The following is a 25426-nucleotide window of genomic DNA, read 5'->3' as shown; positions in this document are numbered from 1 at the left end:
AAGTTGTTAAATAGCAGAAGGATTGTGAAAAATTACAAGAGGACCTTGGGAGACTGGGCGTCTACATGGCAGATGACGTTTAATGTGAGCAAGTGCAAAGTGATGCATATGGGAAAGAGGAACCCGAGTTATAGCTACGTCATGCAAGGTTCCACATTAGGAGTCACTGACCAAGAAAGGGATCTAGGTGTCATCATTGATGATACGTTGAAACCTTCTGCTCAGTGTGCTTCTGCGGCTAAGAAGGCAAATAGAATGTTAGGTATTATTAGGAAAGGAATGGAAAACAAAAATGAGGACGTTATAATGCCTTTGTATCTATCGCTCCATGGTGCGACCGCACCTCAAATATTGTGTTCAATTCTGTTTTCCACATCTCAAAAAAAGATATAGTGGAATTAGTAAAGGTGCAGAGAATGGTGACAAAAATGATAAAGATGATGGGACGACTTCCTTATGAGGAAAGGCTAAAGTGGCTAGGGTTCTTCAGCGTGGACAAAAGGCAGCTGAGGGGAGATTGATAGAGGTCTATAAAATAATGAGTGGAGTTGAACGGGTAGATGTGAAGTGTCTGTTTACGCTTTCCAAAAATACTAGGACTAGGGGGCATGCGATGAAGCTGCAAAGCAGTACATTTAAAATGAATTGGAGAAAATATTTCTTCACTCAGCATGTAATTAAACTCTGGAATTTATTGCGGAGTTTTAAAAAGGTTTGTACGGCTTCCTAAAGGAAAGGTCCACAGACCATTATTAAATTGGACTTGGGGAAAATCCACTGTTTCTGAGATAAACAGTATAAAATGTTTTGTACTTTTTGGGGATCTTGCCAGGTATTTGTGTCCTGGGTTGACCACTGTTGGAAACAGGATGCTGGGCTTGATGGACCTTTGGTCTGTCCCAGTATTGCAATACTTATGTACCAAACTGTGCTAGCAGTTCCCGGCATGGCGAATGGGCTGCATCGCATTTGCCACACAGGAATTGTTAGTGCGGTTTGCTAAAAAAAGGCTCTAAGTAAGGGATTTAGCATTGATTTTTTTTTTTTTTTTTTCCTCCTGTTTGAATTCAAAAAAGATATTCATTTTCTGGGACATTAACAGCTAGAATAGTTGTATAGCCTATTGCACTGGAATATAGATTTTATTTTCAGATTAGTTTAGTGCAGGCATTTTGAACACTGCTCTCACATTTGAATGAAGGATTTAAAATTCTGGCTGCACTCTGTAATCTTTGACTATTTCATATATCTTTTAAAAAATGTAGGCTGTAAGCATTTACTTTTGTTTTTCTCAATTAATAACCTTTTTGATATTACAGGAATGTTGCATGGAATAGGAGAATTCATAGTGGATGTTTTCTGCTGCCGTTTTAAACTTGGAGCCTACAAACCAGCACCTGTAAGTGTGCATATCTGTTTTTCTGTAATATATCTACTATCTTTTAGGAGTCATTGGTGCTGTGTGTGCATATATGGAAAACATCAAAGTAGAGTAACAGCTCACCCCTGACCATTTGCGCCTGTTTCTTCAACATATATCTATATACACCAGAAACATACTCCTGTTGCCTTGCAAGTTTGTAAAAAGTTCATAGAATATACCTGAAATTTAGGTAAAATTTAAATGAATAGCAAAGAATGAAACCTAAAACAATACCATAAGACAAACTAAAAGATTATATTACAAAACTGTAATTGGACCAAACTTCAAGGACACACACAAACTCTTCCAACTCGTGAAGAAACTACTAGATATTACACCAATCACAACCAACAGCAAAGATACACCAAGAGCAGACAATCTTGCGAGATACTTGAAGGAGGATGTTGAACTCCTTGACTGTCTAGACCCAGACCCTTGTGTAATTGTTATGTATCCTTTTATCTCTGGTAAATATATCCCAACTATCTCGTCACAACCAGGAAACCATTAGCCTGCCACTAATATTGTACTTCGTTTCTATTTTTGTTAAAGAGCACCCTCAGATATTCCCACTATAATTAGCACACAGTATATCTCTGTAGCATAGTGGTATAGCACCTCATTCATCGGGTTGCTCTACTTTTTTTATTTTATTAGAAACGTCATATCCCAATAAAAGTGCTATCAGACTGGTGCAATTTTTATATATATATTTTTTTCTTGTAAGAAATTCTTATACCCCACCAGTCCAAAATACGTAATCACTGCCTCATTGTTTAATACTATTATCTCAATATTTATGATGGTATAAGGCAGCTACTATTTAAACGTAAGCAATCACTTATCTGAGTCATGCATCTGGAGCTTCTTATCATGGCTGCATTGTTGTCACAATATATATCTCCTTATTCCACCATATAACAGGGGATCACATTTTAGTCCGCCTTCCCCTGAACGCGCCCGACACCGCGGGTTTCACTCTTCTTTCTTCAGGGACTAGGGTTAAGGCAGCCTTCTGCTCCTCGTTTCCAACACCAACTGCAGTCCTTTAAAAATTCCGCTTACAAGGCTTTTAAAGGCGCTTGATCAATGGCTACATGCTGAAACCTCCCACTGTGGCGTCACTGCAACAATGAAAACTTTATTGAGTCTCAAAAATAGATAAAATAGTGAAAATGACCCTGGCATTTACCCAGCAGACAGAATCTGGACCAACTTCGAGACACTACCAGAGGATATCATCTCCCAAACGCTCAAAAGATTTGCCAAATCTCATTGCAATCTAGACATATGTCCAAATAACCTTATGACATCAGCTCCTCAACAATTTATAACAGACATAACGAAACACTTGAACTACATGTTACAAAATGGACTCTTCCTGAAGGAAAAAGGAAATATTCTACTCATCCTCATACCCAAAAACGCACAGAAAAGCGCCAGTGAACTAACCAACTACAGGCCAGTAGTATCCATTCCATTAATAACCAAACTAACGAAAGGGTTGGTGACCAAACAACTTACAAATTATTTAAACAAATTCTCAATACTCCAAGACTCCCAGTCAGGATTTCGGTTTAACCGCAGTACTGAAACAGTACTAGTAACCCTCATGACTAAATTCAAACAAACAATTGCAACAGGAAAGAATATACTACTTCTACAATTTGACATGTCAAGTGCTTTCGACATGGTTGATCACGGAATTGGAGGCAACATTCTCAATTGGTTCAAGGGATTCCTAACCACACGATCTTACCAAGTGACATCTAACTCGACCACTTCAGCCACATGGATACCTGAATGCGGAGTCCCGCAGGGATTCCCCCTCTCGCCGACCCTATTCAACTTAATGATGATACCCTTAGCCAAACTATTATCAAACCAAAACCTTAACCCATACATATATGCAGACTACGTAACGATCTACATCCCATTTAAACAAGATCTAAAGGAAATTTCCAACGGCATCAACCAAAGTCTCCATATCATGCATTCATGGGCAGATGCTTTTCGACTGAAACTTAATGCAGAAAAAACCCAATGCCTAATACTCACCTCTCAACATAACAAGAACAAATTCACAGCCATTAACACACCAAATCTGAACCTTCCTATTTCGGACACCCTAAAAATTCTTGGAGTTACCATCGATTGACACCTAACACTCGAAAGCCACGCGAAAAACACAACCAAGAAGATGTTCCACTCAATGTGGAAATTAAAAAGAGTAAGGCCTTTCTTCCCAAGGAATGTTTTCCGTAACCTAGTACAATCAATGGTGCTCAGTCATCTAGATTACTGCAATGCACTCTATGCTGGCTGTAAAGAAGAAATAATCAAGAAACTTCAAACAGCCCAGAACACTGCAGCTAGACTCATATTCGGCAAAACAAAATATGAAAGTGCTAAGCCCCTACAAGAAAAACTACATTGGCTCCCACTCAAAGAACGCATCACGTTCAAACTTTGCTCCCTAGTTCACAAAATCATTTATGGAGATGCACCGGCCTACATGTCAGACCTGATAGACTTACCACCCAGGAATGCCAAAAGATCATCCCGCACATTCCTCGATCTGCACTTCCCTAACTGCAAAGGTCTAAAATACAAATTAATGCACTCGTCAAACTTCACCTACTTAACCACACAGTTATGGAACGCACTGCCGCGCAGTTTAAAAATGATCTACGAACTAACAAACTTCCGCAAACTACTGAAGACCCATCTCTTTAACAAGGCTTACCACAAAGATCAATCAATGTGAATATACATAACTCCTCCATGCTTGTTATACTACTATCATGTCTTATCATTATCATATTGCCAAAAAGTTTCTGTAACTCTAAATGTCTATTTTCTATGATATTTCCACTACCCATGATGTATTGTAAGCCACATTGAGCCTGCAAATTGGTGGGAAAATGTGGGATACTAATGCAATAAATAAATAAATAAAAACCTGTAAGTCCTGCTTTATAATTTTTGTTAAAGGTAGGGATTCTCATCCTGGTCTTCTAGCTTCTGTTGTGTTTTGAGAGATACACCACGAATATACATGAGGTACATTTGCATGCACTGCCTCCAGTCTCATGCATATTCATTGTGGGTATCCTGAAAACAAACACTTGATCAGAGGTAATACTTTGCAAGCCTCATGTATTGCTTAACTTGGTTACTATGTCCCATTGCTGCCCATAGATACTTTTGACATAGAAAATCAGCATACCCAAGCAATGAAATGCATTGCTAGATTATCTTGCAACAGTTAGCCCTAGTTTATAGCAGGTTCAGAAATTCCAGTGTTGATATATTTCTTATGTTGTCAATCCCTACCTTTTCCAGGGTCTTAGAACATAATTACTGCAAGTTACTAGAGCCTTAAAAGAAAGTCCAATTAAACATTTCTTTCATTGTTGCATTTGTTTGCTGAGAGGCACTGTTTAAAACGAGTCCCTGCTTCTCCCCTGTTCTGAAATCCCTATTTTGTCCTTTAATGTACCCCTATGCCAGGGCTAGAAATATAAGGGAAGTCTTCATTTTCCAAGGACAAGCAGGCTGAGTTCTCACAACTGGGGTAGACGTCTGCGTCAGCCCTGCAATTGGCATTTGCAATAGCAAAAAAAAAAAACTTTTGCCAGAGCCTTCTGGTGCGCGTACTGTGGCGCACCACACATATGCGGACTGACTTCCCACCCGCCAGTTTTCTTTCTTCTACGACGAGGAGCGTTTTTCTGTGGTTCCTTTAGTACCTGGGAAAGAGCCTTCACTGAAGTGTCTTCATTTTCTGCTTCGGTTTTTTCATTTCATTTTGTTTTCAGTTGTTTAAAAAAGAAATCGTTCCTTTAAATTTTTTTAGTTTAGTTTTTTCCCAATTGAATTTTCCTTTCTTTTTCGTAGCGGCCCTTTTTCAGGGTTGCACAGTCGGGTTTCTCCCTTTCTGTGCCCTTTTTTCTTGGCACAATCGCGCCGTTTGATTTCACCGGTTAGGTTTTTCCTTCCATGTCATCGAAGACCCCAAGCAGCTTCAAACGTTGTACTCAGTGTAACTAGACCATCTCAGGTACAGATATACATTCTTGGTGTATCCAGTGCCTTGGGCCCGACCATAGCCCGGCTCGTTGTGCCCTTTGTCTTCGTATGAAGTAGAGGACACAACTTGCTTGAGAAGCCCAGAGAGAGAAACTTTTTGGGGCTCAGTCTGGTCCTTAGACGTTGGCATCGATATCGGGAGTAGAGGTACGCATGGCTGCTGAGAGGCCACGGCACGCTGGGAGCAGTGAGTCATCAAGTGGGTTTCCACCTGTCTTGAGGCCTCCTGCTGTACAGGCCCCCCAGGACCATCCATCGTCGGACCCAACCCCAAGGTGACGTGAGGATTCAACGTTGTCCTCGTCAGCACCGAGGAGCCTTGGTGATGTGCATCAAGCGAAGGCTAAGAAACACCGTCACCGTTCCCCCTCGACACAGGGTGCTGGGAGCTCCGGGGTGTCGAAGGATTCAACACCTGAGAAGCGTCAGTGCCAGGAGGACCGCTCCCCCTCTATGCAGGAGATGCCGACGCATCGGCCTCCCAGCAGTCCGGTTTCTGCTTCCAAGCCTCAACCAATTCTGCCACTGACTGCTCCACTGGCCCTGCAGCCTTCTCCGATAGCGGCTCTCGACAAGCACATCCGGGCCTTACTTCCAGAACTTCTAGAAGACTGCTGCGCCAGTCTGCTTTGGCGTCTGGGGTGCTTGCACCTGCCGTGCCATCTGCTGCAGCTGCGTCTGGCCTTTCACCTGCGGTGAGGTCCCCAACCTCGGTGCCACTTGCAGCTCCGGTGTCGGCGATCACCCAGTATGATTCCCCATCGACGTCGGTGGAGGAAGCTTCACCACAGTCCATGCGGCATCGGCCCCTCAACACCACCATCGAAGACGTCAATCTTCAGCTTCGAGGCATGCTCATTCTCGGACATCCCTAAGGGAAGTGCTTTCTGTTACTGAGGAGGAGCGCTCCTGGGAGTCAGAGAAAGATCCCAGGTACTTCTCCATTGAGGCCTTTGGGATTCCCTCTGATCCTTCCCCTCTACCTGAAAGGAGACTGTCTCCTCCTAAGAGCCTTTCCTTTTCATCATTTGTACGGGAAATGGCTAAGGCCATTCCATTCCCTGCTGAAGTGGAGGATGAGCCCAGGGCTGAGATGCTCGAGGTCCTGGACTATGTCTTTCCATCTAAGGAGGCACTAATGGCTCCTTTGCATAAGGTACTCCGGGAAGTCCTTATGTGAAACTGGTTGTTCCTTCTGTCTGGCCCCATGATCCCTAAAAAGACTGAATCCTAGGATTGGATCCACGGTGAACCTGGGTTGATCAAGTCTCAGTTACCCCATAACTCCATGGTGGTGGACTCCACCCTCAAGAGAGCCAAGAGTACTAGAGACTATGCCTCGGTGCCCCCAGGCAGAGAAGCTAGGACCTTGGATTCTTTTGGGAGGAAGATGTATCAGGCCACTATGCTCGCTGCCCGTATCCAGTCTTACCAGCTCTTCATGAGCATCCACTTGCGGAACTTGGTGTCTACCTTGGTCGATGCCCTCTCTCCGGAGCAGGCCGAGCCTTTCCACCAGGTGGTCAGACAGCAGAAGGCATATCATAAATTCCTGGCCAGGGGCACTTATGATACTTTTGATGTGGCATCCTGAATCTCTGCTCAAGGTATAGCAATGCACAGACTCTCATGGCTGCGTGTCTCTGACCTAGACCATTTGGTCCAGCAGAGGATGGTGGATGTACTTTGCCGGGGGGGGAGGGGGGGAGTAACCTTTTCGAAGAGAAGGTGGAAGACCTGGTTGACCAGATCAAGAAGCACACGGATGCTATGGCTTCTCTCCCGCAGGGTGCCTTCTGATACACCCTCCTCATCTAGGAAGCTTTTTGGGTGGTCACTGGGTGCTCCCTATGCCTATGCTAGACATAGGTACACTCCCACGTCCCCCCAGCCTACTCAAGCTCAGCCCTAGTGCGCTCGTTCTCATCAACAGCGTGCGCCAAAGGCCCCTGCTGCTCCCCAGCAAAAGCAGGGGATGGGCTTTTGACTGGCTCCAGGAAAGGATAGCCTCAATACAAGTATCCGTTCCGGACGACTTGCCGGTTGTGGGGAGATTCATGTTTTTTTCACCAAAGGTGGCCTCTCATAATCTCCAACCGGTAGGTTCTTCAAATAGTCCAGTTAGGATACACCCTCAATCTGGAATCCATACTTTCAAATTACCCACCGGGAGCTCATTCATACAGCTCCCTGCACAGGCAGGTACTTGCAGAGGAACTCTCCGCCCTTCTACAGGCCCATGCAGTTAAACCCGTTCCACCAGGGGAAGAAGGGCTGGGATTCTATTCCAGGTACTTCTTTGTGCAGAAGAAAACAGGGATGATGCGTCCCATCCTAGACCTAAGGGCCCTGAACAAAGTCCTAGTCTGAGAAAAGTTCAGGATGGTTTCCCAGGTCACCCTTCTTCCCATGATTCAGGAACTTGATTGGCTATGCTCTCTGGACTTGAAGGAGGCTTACACACACATCCCGATACTTCCAGCTCACAGGAAGTATCTTCGATTTTGGCTGGGAACGCAGCACTTTCAGTACCGTATATTGCCCTTTGGCCTGGTGTGTGCGCCAAGAATGTTCACAAAATGCCTTGAAGTAATCACAGCATCGCTACGCAGACTGGGAGTGCATGTGTTCCCTTATCTCGACGATTGGCTGGTGAAGAGCACCTCGGAGGACAGTGCTCATGAGTCTATGTGGATGACTGTTCAAGTGCTGGAACTACTGGGGTTTGTAATAAATTACGCCAAGTCCCATCTCACTCCTGTTCAGAAATTGGAGTTCTTTGGGTCACTGCTGGACACGAGAACGGCTCGAGCCTATCTCCCCAAGGCACAGGCAGACAAACTTCCACGGTTTGAACATCTCAGCAGATCACAGGTCGGCAGATGTTGAGACTCTTGGGGCACATGGCCTCCACAGTTCATGTTACACCCATGGCACATTGGCACATGAGATCTGCCCAATGGACCCTAGCTTCCCAGTGGTTTCAAGCTGCGGGGAATCTAGAGGATGTGATCCAGCTGTCCACCGATTTTCGAAATTCTCTTCAGTGATGGACAATCTGGCCCAATTTGACCATGGGTAGACCATTCCAAATTTCTCAGCCGCAGAAAGTGCTGACAACGGATGCATCCCTCCTAGGGTGAGGAGCTCATGTAGATGGGCTTCACACTCAAGCCTGGTCCTTCCAGAAAGCAGGTCATCAGATCAACCTCCTGGAGCTCCGAGTGATCTGGAATGCTCTGAAGGCTTTCAGAGATTGGCTGTCCAACCAAATTATCTTAATTCAAACAGACAATCAGGTTGCAGTGTACTATACCAACAAGCAGGGGGGCACCAGATCTCACCCTCTGTGTCAGGAAGCCATCCAAATATGGCTTTGGGCACGCCGTCACAGCATGTTTCTCCAAGCCACATATCTGGCAGGTGTAAACAACAGTCTGGCCAACAGGCTGAGCAGGGTAATTCAACCTCACGAGTGGTCACTGAACATGGGCATTGCCTGCAAGATCTTTCGAGCGTGGGGCACCCGCTTGATGGATCTTTTTGCCACTCAATCAATCACAAGGTCACCCAGTTCTGTTCCAGGCTTCAGGCCCATGACAGACTAGTGTCAGATGCTTTTCTCCTTTATTGGGGAACAGGCCTTCTGTATGCATATCCTCCCATACCTCTAGTAGGGAAGACTTTGCTGAAACTCAAGCAAGACCATGGAACCATGATCTTGATTGCACCATTCTGGCCGCGTCAGATTTGGTTCCCTCTTCTTCTGGAATTGTCCTCCAAAGAACCGTGGAGATTGGAGTGTTTTCCGACCCTCATCACTCAGAACGAGAAGTCGCTTCTATATCCCAACCTCCATTCTCTGGCTCTCACGGCCTGGATGTTGAGAGCATAGAATTTGCTTCCTTGGGTCTTTCGAAGGGTGTCTCTCGGGTCTTGCTTCAGGAAAGATTCCACTCTTTCAAATGGAGGAGGTTTGCCGTCTGGTGTGATAGCAATGCCGTAGATCCTGTATCTTGTCCTGCACAAACCCTGCTTGAATACCTTCTACATTTGGAGTCTGGCCTTAAGACCAACTCATTAAGGGTTCACCTTAGTGCAATCAGTGCTTATCATCAGCGTGTAGATGGTAAGCCTATCTCTGGACAGCCTTTAGTTGTTCGCTTCATCAGAAATGTACTGTTGTCAAAGCCCCCTGTCAAACCTCCACCAGTGTCATGGGATCTCAACGTTGTTCTCACCCAGCTGATGAAAGCTCCTTTTGAGCCACTGAATTCTTGCCATCTGAAGTACTTGACCTGGAAGGTCATTTTCTTGGCGGCGGTTACTTCAGCTTGTAGGGTCAGTGAGCTTCAGGCCTTAGTAGTGGATGCACCTTATACTAAGTTTCATCATAACAGAGTAGTCCTCTGCACGCACCCTACGTTCCTGCCGAAGGTGGTGTCTGAGTTCCATCTGAACCAGTCAATTGTCTTGCCAACATTCTTTCCTCATGCTCACCCTTTCGAAAGCAGCTTGCACACCTTGGACTGCAAGAGAGCATTGGCCTTTTACGTGGAGTGGATGAAGCCCTTCAGACAGTCCGCCCATTTTGTTGCTTTTGATCCTAACAGGAGGGGAGTCGCCATCGCAAAACGCACAATTTCCAATTGGCTAGCAGATTGTATTTCCTTGTTTATGCCCAAGGGTCATGTCACAGCTCATAATATCAGAGCCATGTCTGCATCGGTGGCTCACTTGGCTTCCATCGAAGAGATTTGCAAGGCTGGAACTTGGTCTTCAGTCCACACATTCACATCACACTACTGCCTTGAGTAGGATATCCGACACGACAGTTGGTTTGGACAGTCGATGCCGCAGAATCTGTTTGGGGTTTAGAATCCAACTCCACCCACCTACGCCCATTTTATTGTGTTCCAGGCTGCACTCTCATCTAGCTGTATATAGTTTCAGGTTAATCTACGTTTTGTCCTCGCTGTTGCGAGGCCCAATTGACCAGTTTGTTTTCCGTGAGCCTGGATGCTAGGGATACCCCAGTTGTGAGAACAACTCAGCTTTCCTGTCCTCGGAGAAAGCAAAGATACTTAACTGTTTCAGGTATTTTCCGAGGACAGCAGGCTGATTATTCTCACAATCCCGCCCACCTTCCCTTGGAGTTCTTTTTGCTTTGGACCTTAACTGAGGAGTGCAAATCGGGCAGCCAGCACCTCTTTCTCCTCCTCCTCTCCTTCCCCCAGCTGGCATTCTAGGCATGCATTCATGAGCTGTGCTCAACCCACAACTCTTGAATTCATGTGCCAGGCACAGTCCTCCCCCTGAACTCCCCTAATGCTCAATGCTAACAGGACACCTAAATTTGCATGTCAGTGTTGAGCATTAGGGAGCTGTGTTGCAGCACTGTTGTGGTGGTATTTTTCTGGCGCTGTACTGGACAACACTGGAGTTTTGAGCATTGGGGCCTTTATGACTTCACTGTGGTGAAGAGTACAGTTTATTGTGGCATGTTCTAACCAGATCACTTTCTCTGCTTGCATCTGTTAATTAGCAAACTATTGACAAGTTACTTGCAGATTTAAGTGAGAATGACTGCCCCCAAATATAAGGTAAATACAAGTGAATTGTCTGATCTTCACTTTCTTAGCAAGTTCGGAATTTATTTGCAGACTGTACTGAAGCATTAGAAGCCAAATCATTTAATGTCATCTTGATGTGCGAGGTAATGACTGAAATTTCTGAGAAACTTGAGAGATGGATTTGAGGCAAATATTTTATGGGTTTATTGTGATTAACTGAAGAAATAATTAAACGTTTGTGGCAGAGAAATGTAAGAGAATAACTTATATTTATGGCTTGCTTGTAAGAATTTAGTAAGCCACAGTATGACTTCTCTAAAAACAGTGTTTGGCAAAGTGTCCAAATTGCAAGTTGTGCTCTTGGATTTTGTCATGCAGTCCTGGCTTGCAGTCTTAAGAGAAAATCGCAAATATGTTTTGCAAAGAATTTGGCATTGTAGAAAATGTTATGTTGTCAACCGCATGTGCAGAAAGTATAGCCAGCCCAAGGCTGAACTGTTCAAATTTGGATGATAGTTATGTTTTTGGGTTTTTTTTTGTTACATTTGTACCCCGCGCTTTCCCACTCATGGCAGGCTCAATGCGGCGGGCAATGGAGGGTTAAGTGACTTGCCCAGAGTCACAAGGAGCTGCCTGTGCCGGGAATCGAACTCAGTTCCTCCGTTCCCCAGGACCAAAGTCCACCACCCTAACCACTAGGCCACTACAGAGGTATCCTGTCTAATCCTGAAAAACATAGTAACATGACGGCAGAAAAAGACCTGCACGGTCCATCTAGTCTGCCCAACAAGATCAACTCATATGTGCTACTTTTTGTGTAACCTTACCTTGATTTGTACCTGCCCTCTTCAGGGCACAGACCGTATAAGTCTGCCCAGCACTATCCCTGCCTCCCAACCACCAGCCCCGCCTCCCACCACCGGCTCTGGCACAGACCGTATAAGTCTGCCCAGCACTATCCCCGCCTCCCACCACCGGCTCTGGCACAGACCATATAAGTCTGCCCAGCACTATCCCCAGCTCCCAACCACCAGCCCCGCCTCCCACCACCGGCTCTGCCACCCACCACCGGCTCTGGCACAGACCGTATAAGTCTGCCCAGCACTATCCCTGCCTCCCAACCACCAGCCCCGCCTCCCACCACCGGCTCTGGCACAGACCGTATAAGTCTGCCCAGCACTATCCCCACCTCCCAACCACCAGCCCCACCTCCCACCACCGGCTCTGGCACAGACCGTATAAGTCTGCCCAGCACTATCCCCACCTTCCAACCACCAGCCCCGCCTCCCACCACCGGCTCTGGCACAGACCGTATAAGTCTGCCCAGCACTATCCCCACCTCCCAACCACCAGCCCCGCCTCCCACCACCGGCTCTGCCACCCAATCTCAGCTAAGCTCCTGAGGATCCATTCCTTCTGAACAGGATTCCTTTATGTTTATCCCACGCATGTTTGAATTCTGTTACCGTTTTCTCTTCCACCACCTCCCGCGGGAGGGCATTCCAAGCATCCACTACTCTCTCCGTGAAAAAATACTTCCTGATATTTTTCTTCAGTCTGCCCCCTTCAATCTCATTTCATGTCCTCTCGTTCTACCGCCTTCGCATCTCCAGAAAAGGTTCGTTTGCTGATTAATACCTTTCAAATATTTGAACGTCTGTATCATATCACCCCTGTTTCTCCTTTCCTCCAGAGTATACATGTTTAGGTCAGCAAGTCTCTCTTCATACGTCTTGCAACGCAAATCCCATACCATTCTTGTAGCTTTTCTTTGCACCGCTTCAATTCTTTTTACATCCTTAGCAAGATACGGCCTCCAAAACTGAACACAATACTCCAGGTGGGGCCTCACCAACGACTTATACAGGGGCATCAACACCCCCTTTCTTCTGCTGGTCACACCTCTCTCTATACAGCCTAACAACCTTCTAGCTACGGCCACCGCCTTGTCACACTGTTTCGTCGCCTTCAAATCCTCAGATACTATCACCCCAAGATCCCTCTCCCCGTCCGAAGCTATCAGACTTTTTATCAGATTTTTTATCTGGAAAAAATCCAGAAGTGACTCTGGACAATCTTCATTAAATTAAAATATCTCAAAACTCAATTTTTCATGGAGATTCTAAGAAGGTAGTGAACACCTAGCCATGGTATCCCAGAGCTCTGTATCTAGCTGTTGTTTGCTTTTTCTACCTCTCCATTTTTTTTTAATATGGCTAAAAAGGAAAGAGTTTTCCCCCTTATGATTCTTCAGTTGCCAGTGAACTTATGTGAAGAAATTTGTTGTCTAGAGAGATGCCAGTTTGACCTTGGGAGTTTACCAGAGTTGGTTCTGGGTCATCCTTCTGGTGCTAGATTCAGCGGTGGGCCCTTATTGATCGCATCTGCCTGACTCAGGATGGTTGGAGATTGCTGAGAGTCAGTAATGATTAATGGACTCAGAAGGTATGGTCTTGTGTTAGGAGACTGCCTAGTGAAATTGTTCCCCCCCCCCCTCCGGCGACAAGCAGACATAATATTCTCACATGTGGGTGACGTCATCCATGGAGCCTGGTGCAGACACTGCCAAGTGCACTGTCACTTTAAATCTTTGATGCTTAAGCGCAGGACCAGCAGTCTTTTGTGTTCCTTGAAGCAGAGAGGTTGTTTTTTAAATCTTTCCTCTATGCGTCAAACGTTTGCCTTTTTGGTGGTTTCACTTTTTAGGGATATTTTTTCCTCATATTCTTCTTTTTTCTGTCTTAAGGTATTCATTTTTTCAATTATTTTTCAATTTTCAGCCTTTGGGGCCTCTGAACCCTTCTTTTGCAAAGGAAACATCGACCAATTTCGGGTATGTGACTACTTGAGCACCCCAGGTCATGCAGCCTTGTGACCTCGCGTCAGCTGTTTTTCCTTCCATGTCAACGAGGCTGCCGAGTGGCTTTAAGAAGTGTACTCAATGTAACAGAACTATTTCAGGCACAGACTCCATAATTAGTGTGTTCCTTGCTTGGGTCCGGAGCACCGGGACATACAGTGTATGCTCTGCCTGCACATGCAAGCAAGGACCCTTAAAGCCTGCAGAGTCCAGCATGAAAATCTTTTTGCTTATGCATCAACATCAAGCATCCACATGAAGCATGGCAGAGGATTCAGCACTCGACATGGAACCTGCATCGGGTGCACCGACACAACATCAAGATGGTCCAACGTTGGGCTCTGTACCACAAACACATAAGGACTCTACATCCTCATCATCAGTGCTGCGTGCATCAAGGGAACTGCAGCTTAAAAAGCGTAAGAAGCATCGCTGTTGTTCTCCCTCCAGGCACTCTGCCAACACCTCCCCTGCATCGACATCCTTGATGCACAGGAAGCGTCCATGCCGCAGTGACCGAACTCCTCCTCCCCAACTTAATTCTTATCGAGAGCCTTTGAGGTCTCCTAGGCCTGCACAGGCTATAACTCGGGCTGTGTCCACACCGCTCTCAGCTGGTACTGACGCCTACTTACAGGAGGAAATCTGGACTATGCTCAAGGTGGAGCTTTTGGGGCTACTGCATTCGCAGTCTATACAGGCTTACAGGATGCTTGCACCGGCCTCAGCTCAGCCCATCGATATATCAGAGAGATGGTCACAGGAGAGGTCCCGAACACCGACTCAGTGCTAGTCCAAGGCAGCACGAACCCAACCAATGCATGCATTGATGCTAGAGAGTTGCATGGGAACGGGGTTAGTGGGAATCCCACGGGGATCCCCTCGAGGTCCATGAATCTCCTTTGAGGATCCCCTCCTGGTCCGTGGGGATCCTGCGGAGTTTGCATGGAACTTTCGTGCCAGGCCAGCCTACCTATCCTTTCTTTGTGCCATGACTATTACAATAGCACTGAAAAAATTAATGGATATGGTTGATAGTATTGAAATCCCCATAATTTATTTATTTATTAGGATTTATTTACCACCCTTTTGAAGGAATTCGCTCAAGGCGGTGTACAGTAAGAACAGATTAAACATGATTAATAGGCAATTACATCAGTAAAAATATTCAAATGACAATAAAAAGTATGGCATAGTAAACTACTTACAGTGTCAACACAATACGTAATAGAACATTTTAATTGATGGGTAAAGCAAAGATGTAACATATAGATAGGTAAGAGAGTAAGAAGAGTTAAAAAGTAAGTTGACTGATTTAAAGAAAGTTGCACATGAGGTCAGAGAGATGGTTAAATATTATCTCAGCTAGGGTTGGAGTTGATAACACATCCTACTGCAGTATGTGCAGCCCGAGTCACGCCTTGTGTGTGTGAATGAGACTAACAAGTTAGTTACTTCTTCCATTAAAGGCCTGGTTGAAGAGTCAAGCTTTCACCTGCTTCCTGAAGTAGAGATAGTAGAGAAGCACTGAGAGTTCTCAATATGGGCTACTGCTAAGTTGGGTTACTTTACCGCAAGTTGGGTTATTTTAGCATAGGGGACAGGCGGGGATGGGTTAGGTTCCAGCGGGGACAGATGAAATTTCTGTCCCCGTGCAGCTCTACTTGATGGACCTTGACACAGATCTGATGCTCTAATCGACACACTCTTCCACGTACTTCCCATGAACAGCACTTTGAAGAGTCATACTCAAACCTCTCCTGGGAGATGGCTCGGGATCCACAGGACCTCTCAGATGAGTAGTCCTATGGCATTCCATCTGATCCTTCACCGCCACCTGAGAAACGTAGGTGACTTTCAGAAAATATATCCTTTCCTGGCTTTGTCCGTGAGATAGGGACATAGCCAGACAGCAGATTTTGGGTGGGCCTAGTCAAGAAGTGGGTGGGCACCAAGTGTTCTCCCCCTCCCCCCTCCCCCAATGCAATGAGGCTAGTATCAGCAGCTTAGGAAGTTTAGACTGCTGAAGTGGAGAGCAGTGTTTGCAGCACCATCAGGGGGAGGTCTTCAGCTGGCGGAGCTTGGGATCCCCACTAGCTAGCACTAAATATGTGCTGCTGTTGGGTGGGCCTGAGCCTTAAGTGGATGGGCCCCGGCCCACCCAGGCCCACCTGTGGCTACTCCACTGCCGTGAGATGGCTCAAGCCATACCTTTCAAATTAGAGACAGGAAGAACCTTGTTCAGAACTCTTTGAGATTCTGGATTATGACTCTCTTAGAGAAGGAATCTCTATTCCACTTCATACAATTAAGAAAAATATTCTAATCAAAAACTGAGGGACTCCACTGACAGTTCAAGTTGCTCCAGAGAAGATAGGTACAATGTATAAATACAGAAATGCACTGAGTTTGAGAAAATAGTTGCCTCATGATTCCCTAGTTGTAGAACCTGCGTTAAAATGCACTCGCAGTGCAAGAACTCATGCTTCAGCTCCTCCAGGAAGAGAAGCTAAAACATTGGACTCTTGGCTTCAATGCTAACCAATCACATATTAAATTATCAACTTTCTTCCATAATTTACTTAAAATCTCTAATGTAGAGTGTTCTGTCGTTGCAGAATTCCTTCCCCCTGAGAAGGTTGCGGATTTCCATAAGCTTCATGGGAAACTTCTGGGCTGTCATAAATATCTGGCAAGGCAATCTTTTGATGCCTTTGATATCTCTTCATGCGTTTCTACCTTAACAGTAGCAATGCAACTTCTCTAATGGCTCTGGGTCTCTGACCTCGAATTTCTATCCAGGAGTGTCTAGCTGATGTCCCTTGTGGAGAAAACTGGTAACAAAATCGAGGAGGTGGCTGACCTAAGAAATAAAATATACAGATACCATAAAAACTCTATCCAGGCTACAGATTTCTGCTGTCTCTTCTTTTAGAAGATTAGCATAAGGATTTCGATGCTCCAATTACTATAAAAACTCTATCCAGGCTACAGATTTCTGCTGTCTCTTCTTTTAGAAGATTAGCATAAGGATTTCGATGCTCCAATTACTATATAAGTGTTGTTATACTCTTACTCCTCCTCCATGTCAAAGGACTATACCCCAAAGTTCATGTGCAAGGCAGAAGTGGGGTCAGAAATCCCAGACACCCTTTCAGTCTAAACAACAGCAACTCCTTCCTAGAGAGCATTGCCACTGTACAGTTGTCTGTGCTAAGCAACCTACCGAAGGAGAACCATCCTATTTTAAGAGAAGTGACCTTTCTTAACCTCTGACCAATGTGTGTTACGCACCATTCACCACAGATATGTTCTGCGTTAGGGGAAAAAAAGATCTCTCAACCATTCACCAAGACAGTCTTCTTTTAACGCCCTCCAAATGACACTACTTCGAGAGAAGCTCTCAGCCCTCCTCTGGCAGAATGCCGGACAGGGACTGAGGGTTCTATTCTAGATACTTTCTCATATCAAAAAAGACAGGGGGGGATGGGAATACGATCGTTTCTCAATCTACAAGTCTTAAACAAGTTTCTACTCAAGAGAAAAGTTCTGCATGTTTTTTTTCTGGGATCACTGCGTTTGGGAGAGCAGTTTGAGCTCGCCATCGCATTGCTGGTATTCGACTACCTCACCATCTGGATGAGCCAAATTCAAGACCCCTGATGACACTTTCATAGCGAAACATGAGCATGTCGGGTCCTGGTCGTATGGTGGAATACTAAAAGAATATGAGAGTGAAATTCTAAAAAGAAGTGCAATAACGATTTCAAAAACTATATATATATCTGGAACAATATATGTTAACAGTGAAGACGGGCATCTTGGATATTTATGACTGACGCCATCATTGATTGCTTATGACTTATCACTGACATTATGATGGTCTTTTGGAAGAAAGAATATTATTACTCCACAAGTTGATGATTTTGATTCATTGAATGTGATTTGAAGAAAGGTTGCTCTGGTGGGAGACTTCAGAGCACTGGAATTTACAAGTGACTAAAAGAACTATGATCACATATTGTTGCAAAATATCGCCAGATACAGTGGGGGAAATAAGTATTTGATCCCTTGCTGATTTTGTAAGTTTGCCCACTGACAAAGACATGAGCAGCCCATAATTGAAGGGTAGGTTATTGGTAACAGTGAGAGATAGCACATCACAAATTAAATCCGGAAAATCACATTGTGGAAAGTATATGAATTTATTTGCATTCTGCAGAGGGAAATAAGTATTTGATCCCCCACCAACCAGTAAGAGATCTGGCCCCTACAGACCAGGTAGATGCTCCAAATCAACTCGTTACCTGCATGACAGACAGCTGTCGGCAATGGTCACCTGTATGAAAGACACCTGTCCACAGACTCAGTGAATCAGTCAGACTCTAACCTCTACAAAATGGCCAAGAGCAAGGAGCTGTCTAAGGATGTCAGGGACAAGATCATACACCTGCACAAGGCTGGAATGGGCTACAAAACCATCAGTAAGACACTGGGCGAGAAGGAGACAACTGTTGGTGCCATAGTAAGAAAATGGAAGAAGTACAAAATGACTGTCAATCGACAAAGATCTGGGGCTCCACGCAAAATCTCACCTCGTGGGGTATCCTTGATCATGAGGAAGGTTAGAAATCAGCCTACAACTACAAGGGGGGAACTTGTCAATGATCTCAAGGCAGCTGGGACCACTGTCACCACGAAAACCATTGGTAACACATTACGACATAACGGATTGCAATCCTGCAGTGCCCGCAAGGTCCCCCTGCTCTGGAAGGCACATGTGACGGCCCGTCTGAAGTTTGCCAGTGAACACCTGGATGATGCCGAGAGTGATTGGGAGAAGGTGCTGTGGTCAGATGAGACAAAAATTGAGCTCTTTGGCATGAACTCAACTCGCCGTGTTTGGAGGAAGAGAAATGCTGCCTATGACCCAAAGAACACCGTCCCCACTGTCAAGCATGGAGGTGGAAATGTTATGTTTTGGGGGTGTTTCTCTGCTAAGGGCACAGGACTACTTCACCGCATCAATGGGAGAATGGATGGGGCCATGTACCGTACAATTCTGAGTGACAACCTCCTTCCCTCCGCCAGGGCCTTAAAAATGGGTCGTGGCTGGGTCTTCCAGCACGACAATGACCCAAAACATACAGCCAAGGCAACAAAGGAGTGGCTCAGGAAGAAGCACATTAGGGTCATGGAGTGGCCTAGCCAGTCACCAGACCTTAATCCCATTGAAAACTTATGGAGGGAGCTGAAGCTGCGAGTTGCCAAGCGACAGCCCAGAACTCTTAATGATTTAGAGATGATCTGCAAAGAGGAGTGGACCAAAATTCCTCCTGACATGTGTGCAAACCTCATCATCAACTACAGAAGACGTCTGACCGCTGTGCTTGCCAACAAGGGTTTTGCCACCAAGTATTAGGTCTTGTTTGCCAGAGGGATTAAATACTTATTTCCCTCTGCAGAATGCAAATAAATTCATATACTTTCCACAATGTGATTTTCCGGATTTAATTTGTGATGTGCTATCTCTCACTGTTACCAATAACCTACCCTTCAATTATGGGCTGCTCATGTCTTTGTCAGTGGGCAAACTTACAAAATCAGCAAGGGATCAAATACTTATTTCCCCCACTGTATATGTTATTTAATTGTGTATTGAAACAGTATTTTGGAGAATTGTGTGTGATTTTAAATATGTTGGTGAATGTGAATGTGTATGGATTGGTTTGATGTAACTATGGGTTAAGGGAATGGATTTAATTTTAGGAAGATTGTATTGATTTATTAATAAAGAATTTTTTTTAATGTTAAATGGTTACTAGTGAGTACTGTCCATTTTCCTTTGGAGTCATTCATGAGGCACTTTGTCAAAAGCCTTCTGAAAATCTAGATAAACAATATCCACCGGCTTCCCTTTGTCCACATGTTTGTTCACCCCCTCGAAAAAATGCAGTAGATTTGTGAGGCAAGACTTCCCTTCACTAAATCCGTGCTGACTTTGTCTCAGTAGCCCATGCTTTTGTATGTGCTCTGTAATTTTATTCTTAATAATTGCCTCCACCATTTTTCCCGGCACCGACGTCAGACTCGCCGGTCTATAATTTCCCGGATCTCCTCTGGAACCCTTTTAAAAAAATCAGCGTTACATTGGCCACCCTCCAATCTTCCGGTACCACACCTGTTTTTAAGGGATAAATTGCATATTACTACCAGTAGCTCCACAAGTTCATTTTTCAGCTCTATTAATACTCTGGGATGAATACCATCCGGTCCTGGTGATTTACTACTTTTCAGTTTGCAGAACTGCCCCATTACATCCTCCAAGTTTATAGAGAAATCATTTAGTCTTTCTGACTCATCTGCTGATACCTTTTCCGGCACCGGTATCCCTCCCAAATCCTCCTCGGTGAAGATTGAAGCAAAGAATTCATTTAATTTCTCCGCTATGGCTTTGTCTTCCCTGATCGCCCCTTTACAACCATAGTCATCCAGCAGACCTACCGATTCTTTAGTCGACTTCCTGCTTTTAATATACCTAAAAAAAAATGTTTGTTTGCTATGTGTTTTTGCTTCTAATGCTAACTTTTTTTCAAAGTCCTTCTTAGCCCTCCTTATCTCCTTTTTGCATTTGGCTTGACATTCCTTATGTTTTATCTTATTGTCTTCAGTCGGTTCCCTTCTCCATTTTCTGAAGAATTGTTTTTTTGCTCTAATAGCTTCCTTTACCTTACTGTTTAGGCTCGCCAGCTGACGTTTGGTCTTTTTTCCTCTTTTTGTAATACTTGGAATATATTTGCCCTGTACTTCTAGGATGGTGTTTTTGAACAGCATCCACACCTGATTCAAGTTTTTACCCTTTCAGCTGCTCCCTCAGTCTTTTTTTCACCATTCTTCTCATTTTATTGTAGTCTCCTTTTCTAAAGTTAAACGCTAGTGTAGTTGATTTCCTGAGTTCACTTACTTCGTAGGCAATATCAAAACTGATCATATTATGATCACTGTTATCAAGTGGCCCTCACACCGTTACCCCCTGCACCAGATCATGAGCTCCACTAATGATTAAGTCTAGTATTTTTCCTTCTCTTGTCTGCTCCTGAACCAGATGTTCCATGAAGCCGTCCTTGATTTCATCAAGAAATTTCACCTCCCTTGCATGTACCGAAGTTTCATTAACCCAGTCTATATCCAGATAATTGAAGTCACCCATTAATATTACATTGCTCTTTTTATTCGCTTCCCTAATTTCCCTTGACATTGCTGCGTCCGTCTGCTCATCTTGACGGTTGTACACTCCTATCACCGTCCTTTTCCCCTTTTCACGTGGAATTTCAATCCACAAGGATTCCAATAGGGGTTTTGTCTCCTGCAATATTTGCAGCCTATCCGAGCCAAGGTTCTCATTTACATACAGTGCTACCCCTCCTCCAATCCTAGCCACCCTCTCACTACGATATAATTTGTAGCCCTGTATGACTGTGTCCCATTGGTTATCTTCCTTCGACCAGGTCTCAGAGATGCCTGTAATATCCAGTTTTTCATTGTGTGCAATGTACTCCAGCTCTCTCATCTTATGCCTCAGGCTCCTGGCATTTGCGTATAGACATTTCAATGTATGATTGTTGTTCCATTTTTTTTATTACGTTCAATACATGGCATTATTAATATGTTGTCTTCTGTCGGGTCATTAATTTTATTTAAGTCCATCTGATCCTCTGTGATTTCTTTGTCATCCTTACTCACAAGTAACCCTTTTTATCCCCTATCTGAGTGATATCTTCAAAAGATACCATCTCCCGAACCACCTCTGTCGACAAGCAGTCCAGTTATGGACGGGCAGCTATATAAATGCCAGCAAATAGACTGCTGTAGCAGACAAGTTGAGCAGACTCCTTCAGGCTCACAAATTGTCCCTCAGCATGTATGTAGCTTGTCAAATATTCCAGCATTGGGGTCCACAGAGATAGACCTGTTCGCTTCTGAGAACAACAAGCTTCCCTATTTTTGTTCTAGACTCTGTGCTCCCTACTGGGGAATGGATCTTTTATATGCCTTACCCCCACTACCTCTCATAGGGAATCTTCTGAAACTGCGTCGAGACCAAGGGACCATGATTATAATTACTCCATGCTGGCTGCGTCAGATCTGATTCCCTCTTTTCCTAGTTATTGCCCAAAGAACCATTGAGGTTAAATCCTTTTCCAACTTTATCACAGAAGGGATCTCTCCATCCAGACTCTCTGTCTAACCGTGACAGCTTGGTCCCTGATGATATAGATTTACATTCCATAATCCTTCTTAAAGGAGTCTCTAGAATACTCCTAGGATCTAAGAACCCTATGCAGAAATGTTACCGTTTCAAGTGGAAGAAATTTTCCCTCTGGTGTGCAGCTGTGGATAGTAGGTAAATTCTGAGAAATAAAATACATTGTGCAAATGATCAGTAAAGCTGGTCTTTTATTAGAGCTGCATAATGTATCTTGTTAACAAGGAGGGAAGACTAGGAGAGAAATCTCCTTACTTCCAAGCCTCCTCTGAAGTTTGGCATTCCAGATGCTCACATTTATACCCTCAACCACATCTACATAGAATTCCATAGCAGCAGGACATCTTTTTTAGAATGCTGAACTTAATCTAAGCATATATGTAGAAGTCTAAAGGCTAAGGACATAGTACAATGGAAAAAACGTATTACATAGTATTTCTCAACTACATTAAATAATAGACTAACATTTATAACCTGTAAGACTGTACTAAACAATGATTTCTATTAGTACATACTGGCTTTCTTTTCACAATATAAAGTGGAATCTGCATAACTCATTTAGGACAATTTATTACATTTTTTCAAACAAAATGTTAACTCTGACTTTTCCAGTTCCACAGTTCCCTTCTTGGGAATTCAGTTTGATTCTCCTCTTTTGAGAATCAATCAGACAAAGCCCTGCCTATGTTCTGTTTGCTAGATCAACAAGATCTATAATCTGTCTTCCAGACAGATTATCTTAGAATCGCTAAGCTCTAAAAGTCCCTCTCTTTGGCCTGTCCATAGCCTAAGCAATTTTGAGCATCCACTCTACATCTATATGCCCAATCAATTAAAAAAAAATGTTTTGTTTTGTTAAGTCAAGAAATAAAGTAGACCTATATGTTATATAGACTCTCTAATGCAATATTCACTTCACCCACAAGATGGCAGTGCTGATCAATACAAAGAGATCACAAACCATTGCTAGGGGAGAACAAAGAACTGTGACCTGGTTTATAGTATTCTTAGCAAACTTGGTAAACAGTATAACATTCCAATACCTCAAGCATTTTATTACTTTTATTGCTGTTCCCCAAATTACTGAAGAGTAGCAAATCTCCTGGACTGGATGGTATTCATCCCAGAGTACTGCTAGAACTGAAAAATGAGCTTGCAGCGCTATTGTTAGAATTATGTAATTTATTCTTAATATCGAGTGTGGTACCAGAAGACTGGAGGGTGGCCAATGTAACGCCGATTTTTAAAAAAGATTCCAGAGGAGATCCGGGAAATTATAGACCGGTTAGTTTGATGTTGGTGCTGGGCAAAATGGTAGAGACTATTAAGAACAAAATTACAGAGCATATTCAAAAGCATGGATTAATGAGACAAAGTCAACATGGATTTAGTGAACGGAAATCTTGCCTCACCAATCTACTACATTTGTTTGAAGGGGTGAACAAACATGAGGATAAAGGTGAGCCGGTTGTTATTGTGTATCTGGATTTTCAGAAGGCGTTTGACAAAGTACCTCATGAAAGACTCCAGAGGAAATTGGAGAGTCATGGGATAGGAGGAAGTGTTCTATTGTGGATTAAAAGATAGGGTTAAATGGTCAGTATTCTCAATGGAGAAGGGTAGTTAGTGGGGTTCCCCAGGGGTCTGTGTTGGGACCGCTGCTTTTTAACATATTTATAAATGACCTAGAGATGGGAGTAACTAGTGAGGTAATTAAATTTGCTGATGACACAAAGTTATTCAAAGTCGTTAAATCACGGGAGGATTGTAAAAAATTACAAGAGGACCTTACGAGACTGGGAGACTGGGTGTCTAAATGGCACATGACGTTTAATGTGAGCAAGTGCAAAGTGATGCATGTGAGAAAGACAAACCCGAATTATAGCTACGTCATGCAAGGTTCCACGTTAGGAGTCACGGACCAAGAAAGGGATCTAGGTGTCGTCGTTGATGATACGTTGAAACCTGCTCAGTGTGCTGCTGCGGCTAAGAAAGCAAATAGAATGTAAGGTATTATTAGGAAAGGAATGGAAAACAAAAATGAGGATAATGCCTTTGTATCGCTCCATGGTGCGACCGCACCTTGAATATTGTGTTCAATTCTGGTCGCCGTATCTCAAAAAAGATATAGTGGAATTAGAAAAGGTACAGAGAAGGGCAACGAAAATGATAAAGGGGATGGGACAACTTCCCTATGAGGAATGGCTAAAGCGGCTAGGGCTCTTCAGCTTGGAGAAAAGGCGGCTGAGGGGAGATATGATAGAGGTCTATAAAATAATGAATGGAGTTGAACGGGTAGATGTAAAGCGTCTGTTCACGCTTTCCAAAAATACTAGGACTAGGGGGCATGCGATGAAGCTACAATGTAGTAAATTTAAAACGGATCGGAGAAAACTTTTCTTCACTCAACGTGTAACTAAACTCTGGAATTCGTTGCCAGAGAATGTGGTAAAGGCAGTTAGCTTAGCGGAGTTTTAAAAAGGGTTGGACGGCTTTCTAAAGGAAAAGTCCATAGACTATTATTAAACGGACTTGGGGAAAATCCACTATTTCTGAGATAAGCAGTATAAAATGTTTTGTACTTTTTGGGATCTTGCCAGGTATTTGTGATCTGGATTGGCCACTGTTGGAAACAGGATGCTGGGCTTGATTGACCTTTGGTCTTTCCCATTATGGCAATACTTATGTACTATAAAAATATTAACAGTATGTGAATGTCAGCTCACCATTAGAGATAACATTGTGATTTCAGGGCTATACAGCTGAATGCAGTCAAACACAGGGAAAAACCCCAGAATTTAGCAACACAAACAGCCTTTGGAATGCCTTACATTATGCAACTCTAAAAGCAAGTCAACTGACCATTTCCTATGGTAATTAACTTTAGTTCGGTGAAGTATGTCTACAAGTCAAAAAGCAACTGCACTGAAAGCCCATTACTTTTGTACCAGAATCAAGATAAAAACACAATCTCGCCTTCAGTGAAGTTGGTTTTCAGACAGGGCCGTGCCAACACGGTAAGCGAGGTAAGCATGGCAGGAGGGCGCCATCCTCTGGGGGGCGCCCCGCCGCACCATGCTTACCTCGCCATTTTCTCCCCAGATCCTTTTCCTTTTTTTTTTTTTTGTTTAAATTTACCTCTGTCCGACGGCGTAGCGTCAGTGAGAAGGAGGCAGCGCTCCCCCGCCCCGACATGTCTACTAGTCTTCCCT

At 44.1% G+C, this 25426-nt stretch overlaps 1 protein-coding gene and 1 long non-coding RNA gene across 7 annotated transcripts in view; one reads left to right on the top strand and one right to left on the bottom strand.

Annotated features, from left to right (window-relative positions):
• ERGIC2 (ERGIC and golgi 2) overlaps window positions 1-25426 on the top strand; it is a 425675-nt gene that overhangs the window by 380611 nt on the left and 19638 nt on the right. For all 6 annotated transcript variants that reach the window (XM_030214639.1, XM_030214641.1, XM_030214638.1 and 3 more), the window contains one exon: window positions 1320-1399. In XM_030214639.1, coding sequence (XP_030070499.1) covers window positions 1320-1399 — 80 coding nt within the window. The remainder of the gene's footprint in view (window positions 1-1319; window positions 1400-25426) is intronic.
• Window positions 1317-22083, bottom strand: LOC115477630. The gene is made up of 3 exons (XR_003943353.1): window positions 22073-22083; window positions 10723-10731; window positions 1317-1397 (listed from the first exon to the last, which is right to left on the bottom strand). It is a non-coding gene; the product is annotated as an uncharacterized LOC115477630 (long non-coding RNA).

Source organism: Microcaecilia unicolor, chromosome 9 (genome assembly GCF_901765095.1).
Source record: "Microcaecilia unicolor chromosome 9, aMicUni1.1, whole genome shotgun sequence".
In the NCBI taxonomy this organism is placed as follows: Eukaryota; Metazoa; Chordata; class Amphibia; order Gymnophiona; family Siphonopidae; genus Microcaecilia; species Microcaecilia unicolor.
Note: the sequence above shows the minus strand (reverse complement) of the source record. Positions and strands in the feature narration are given on the sequence as shown.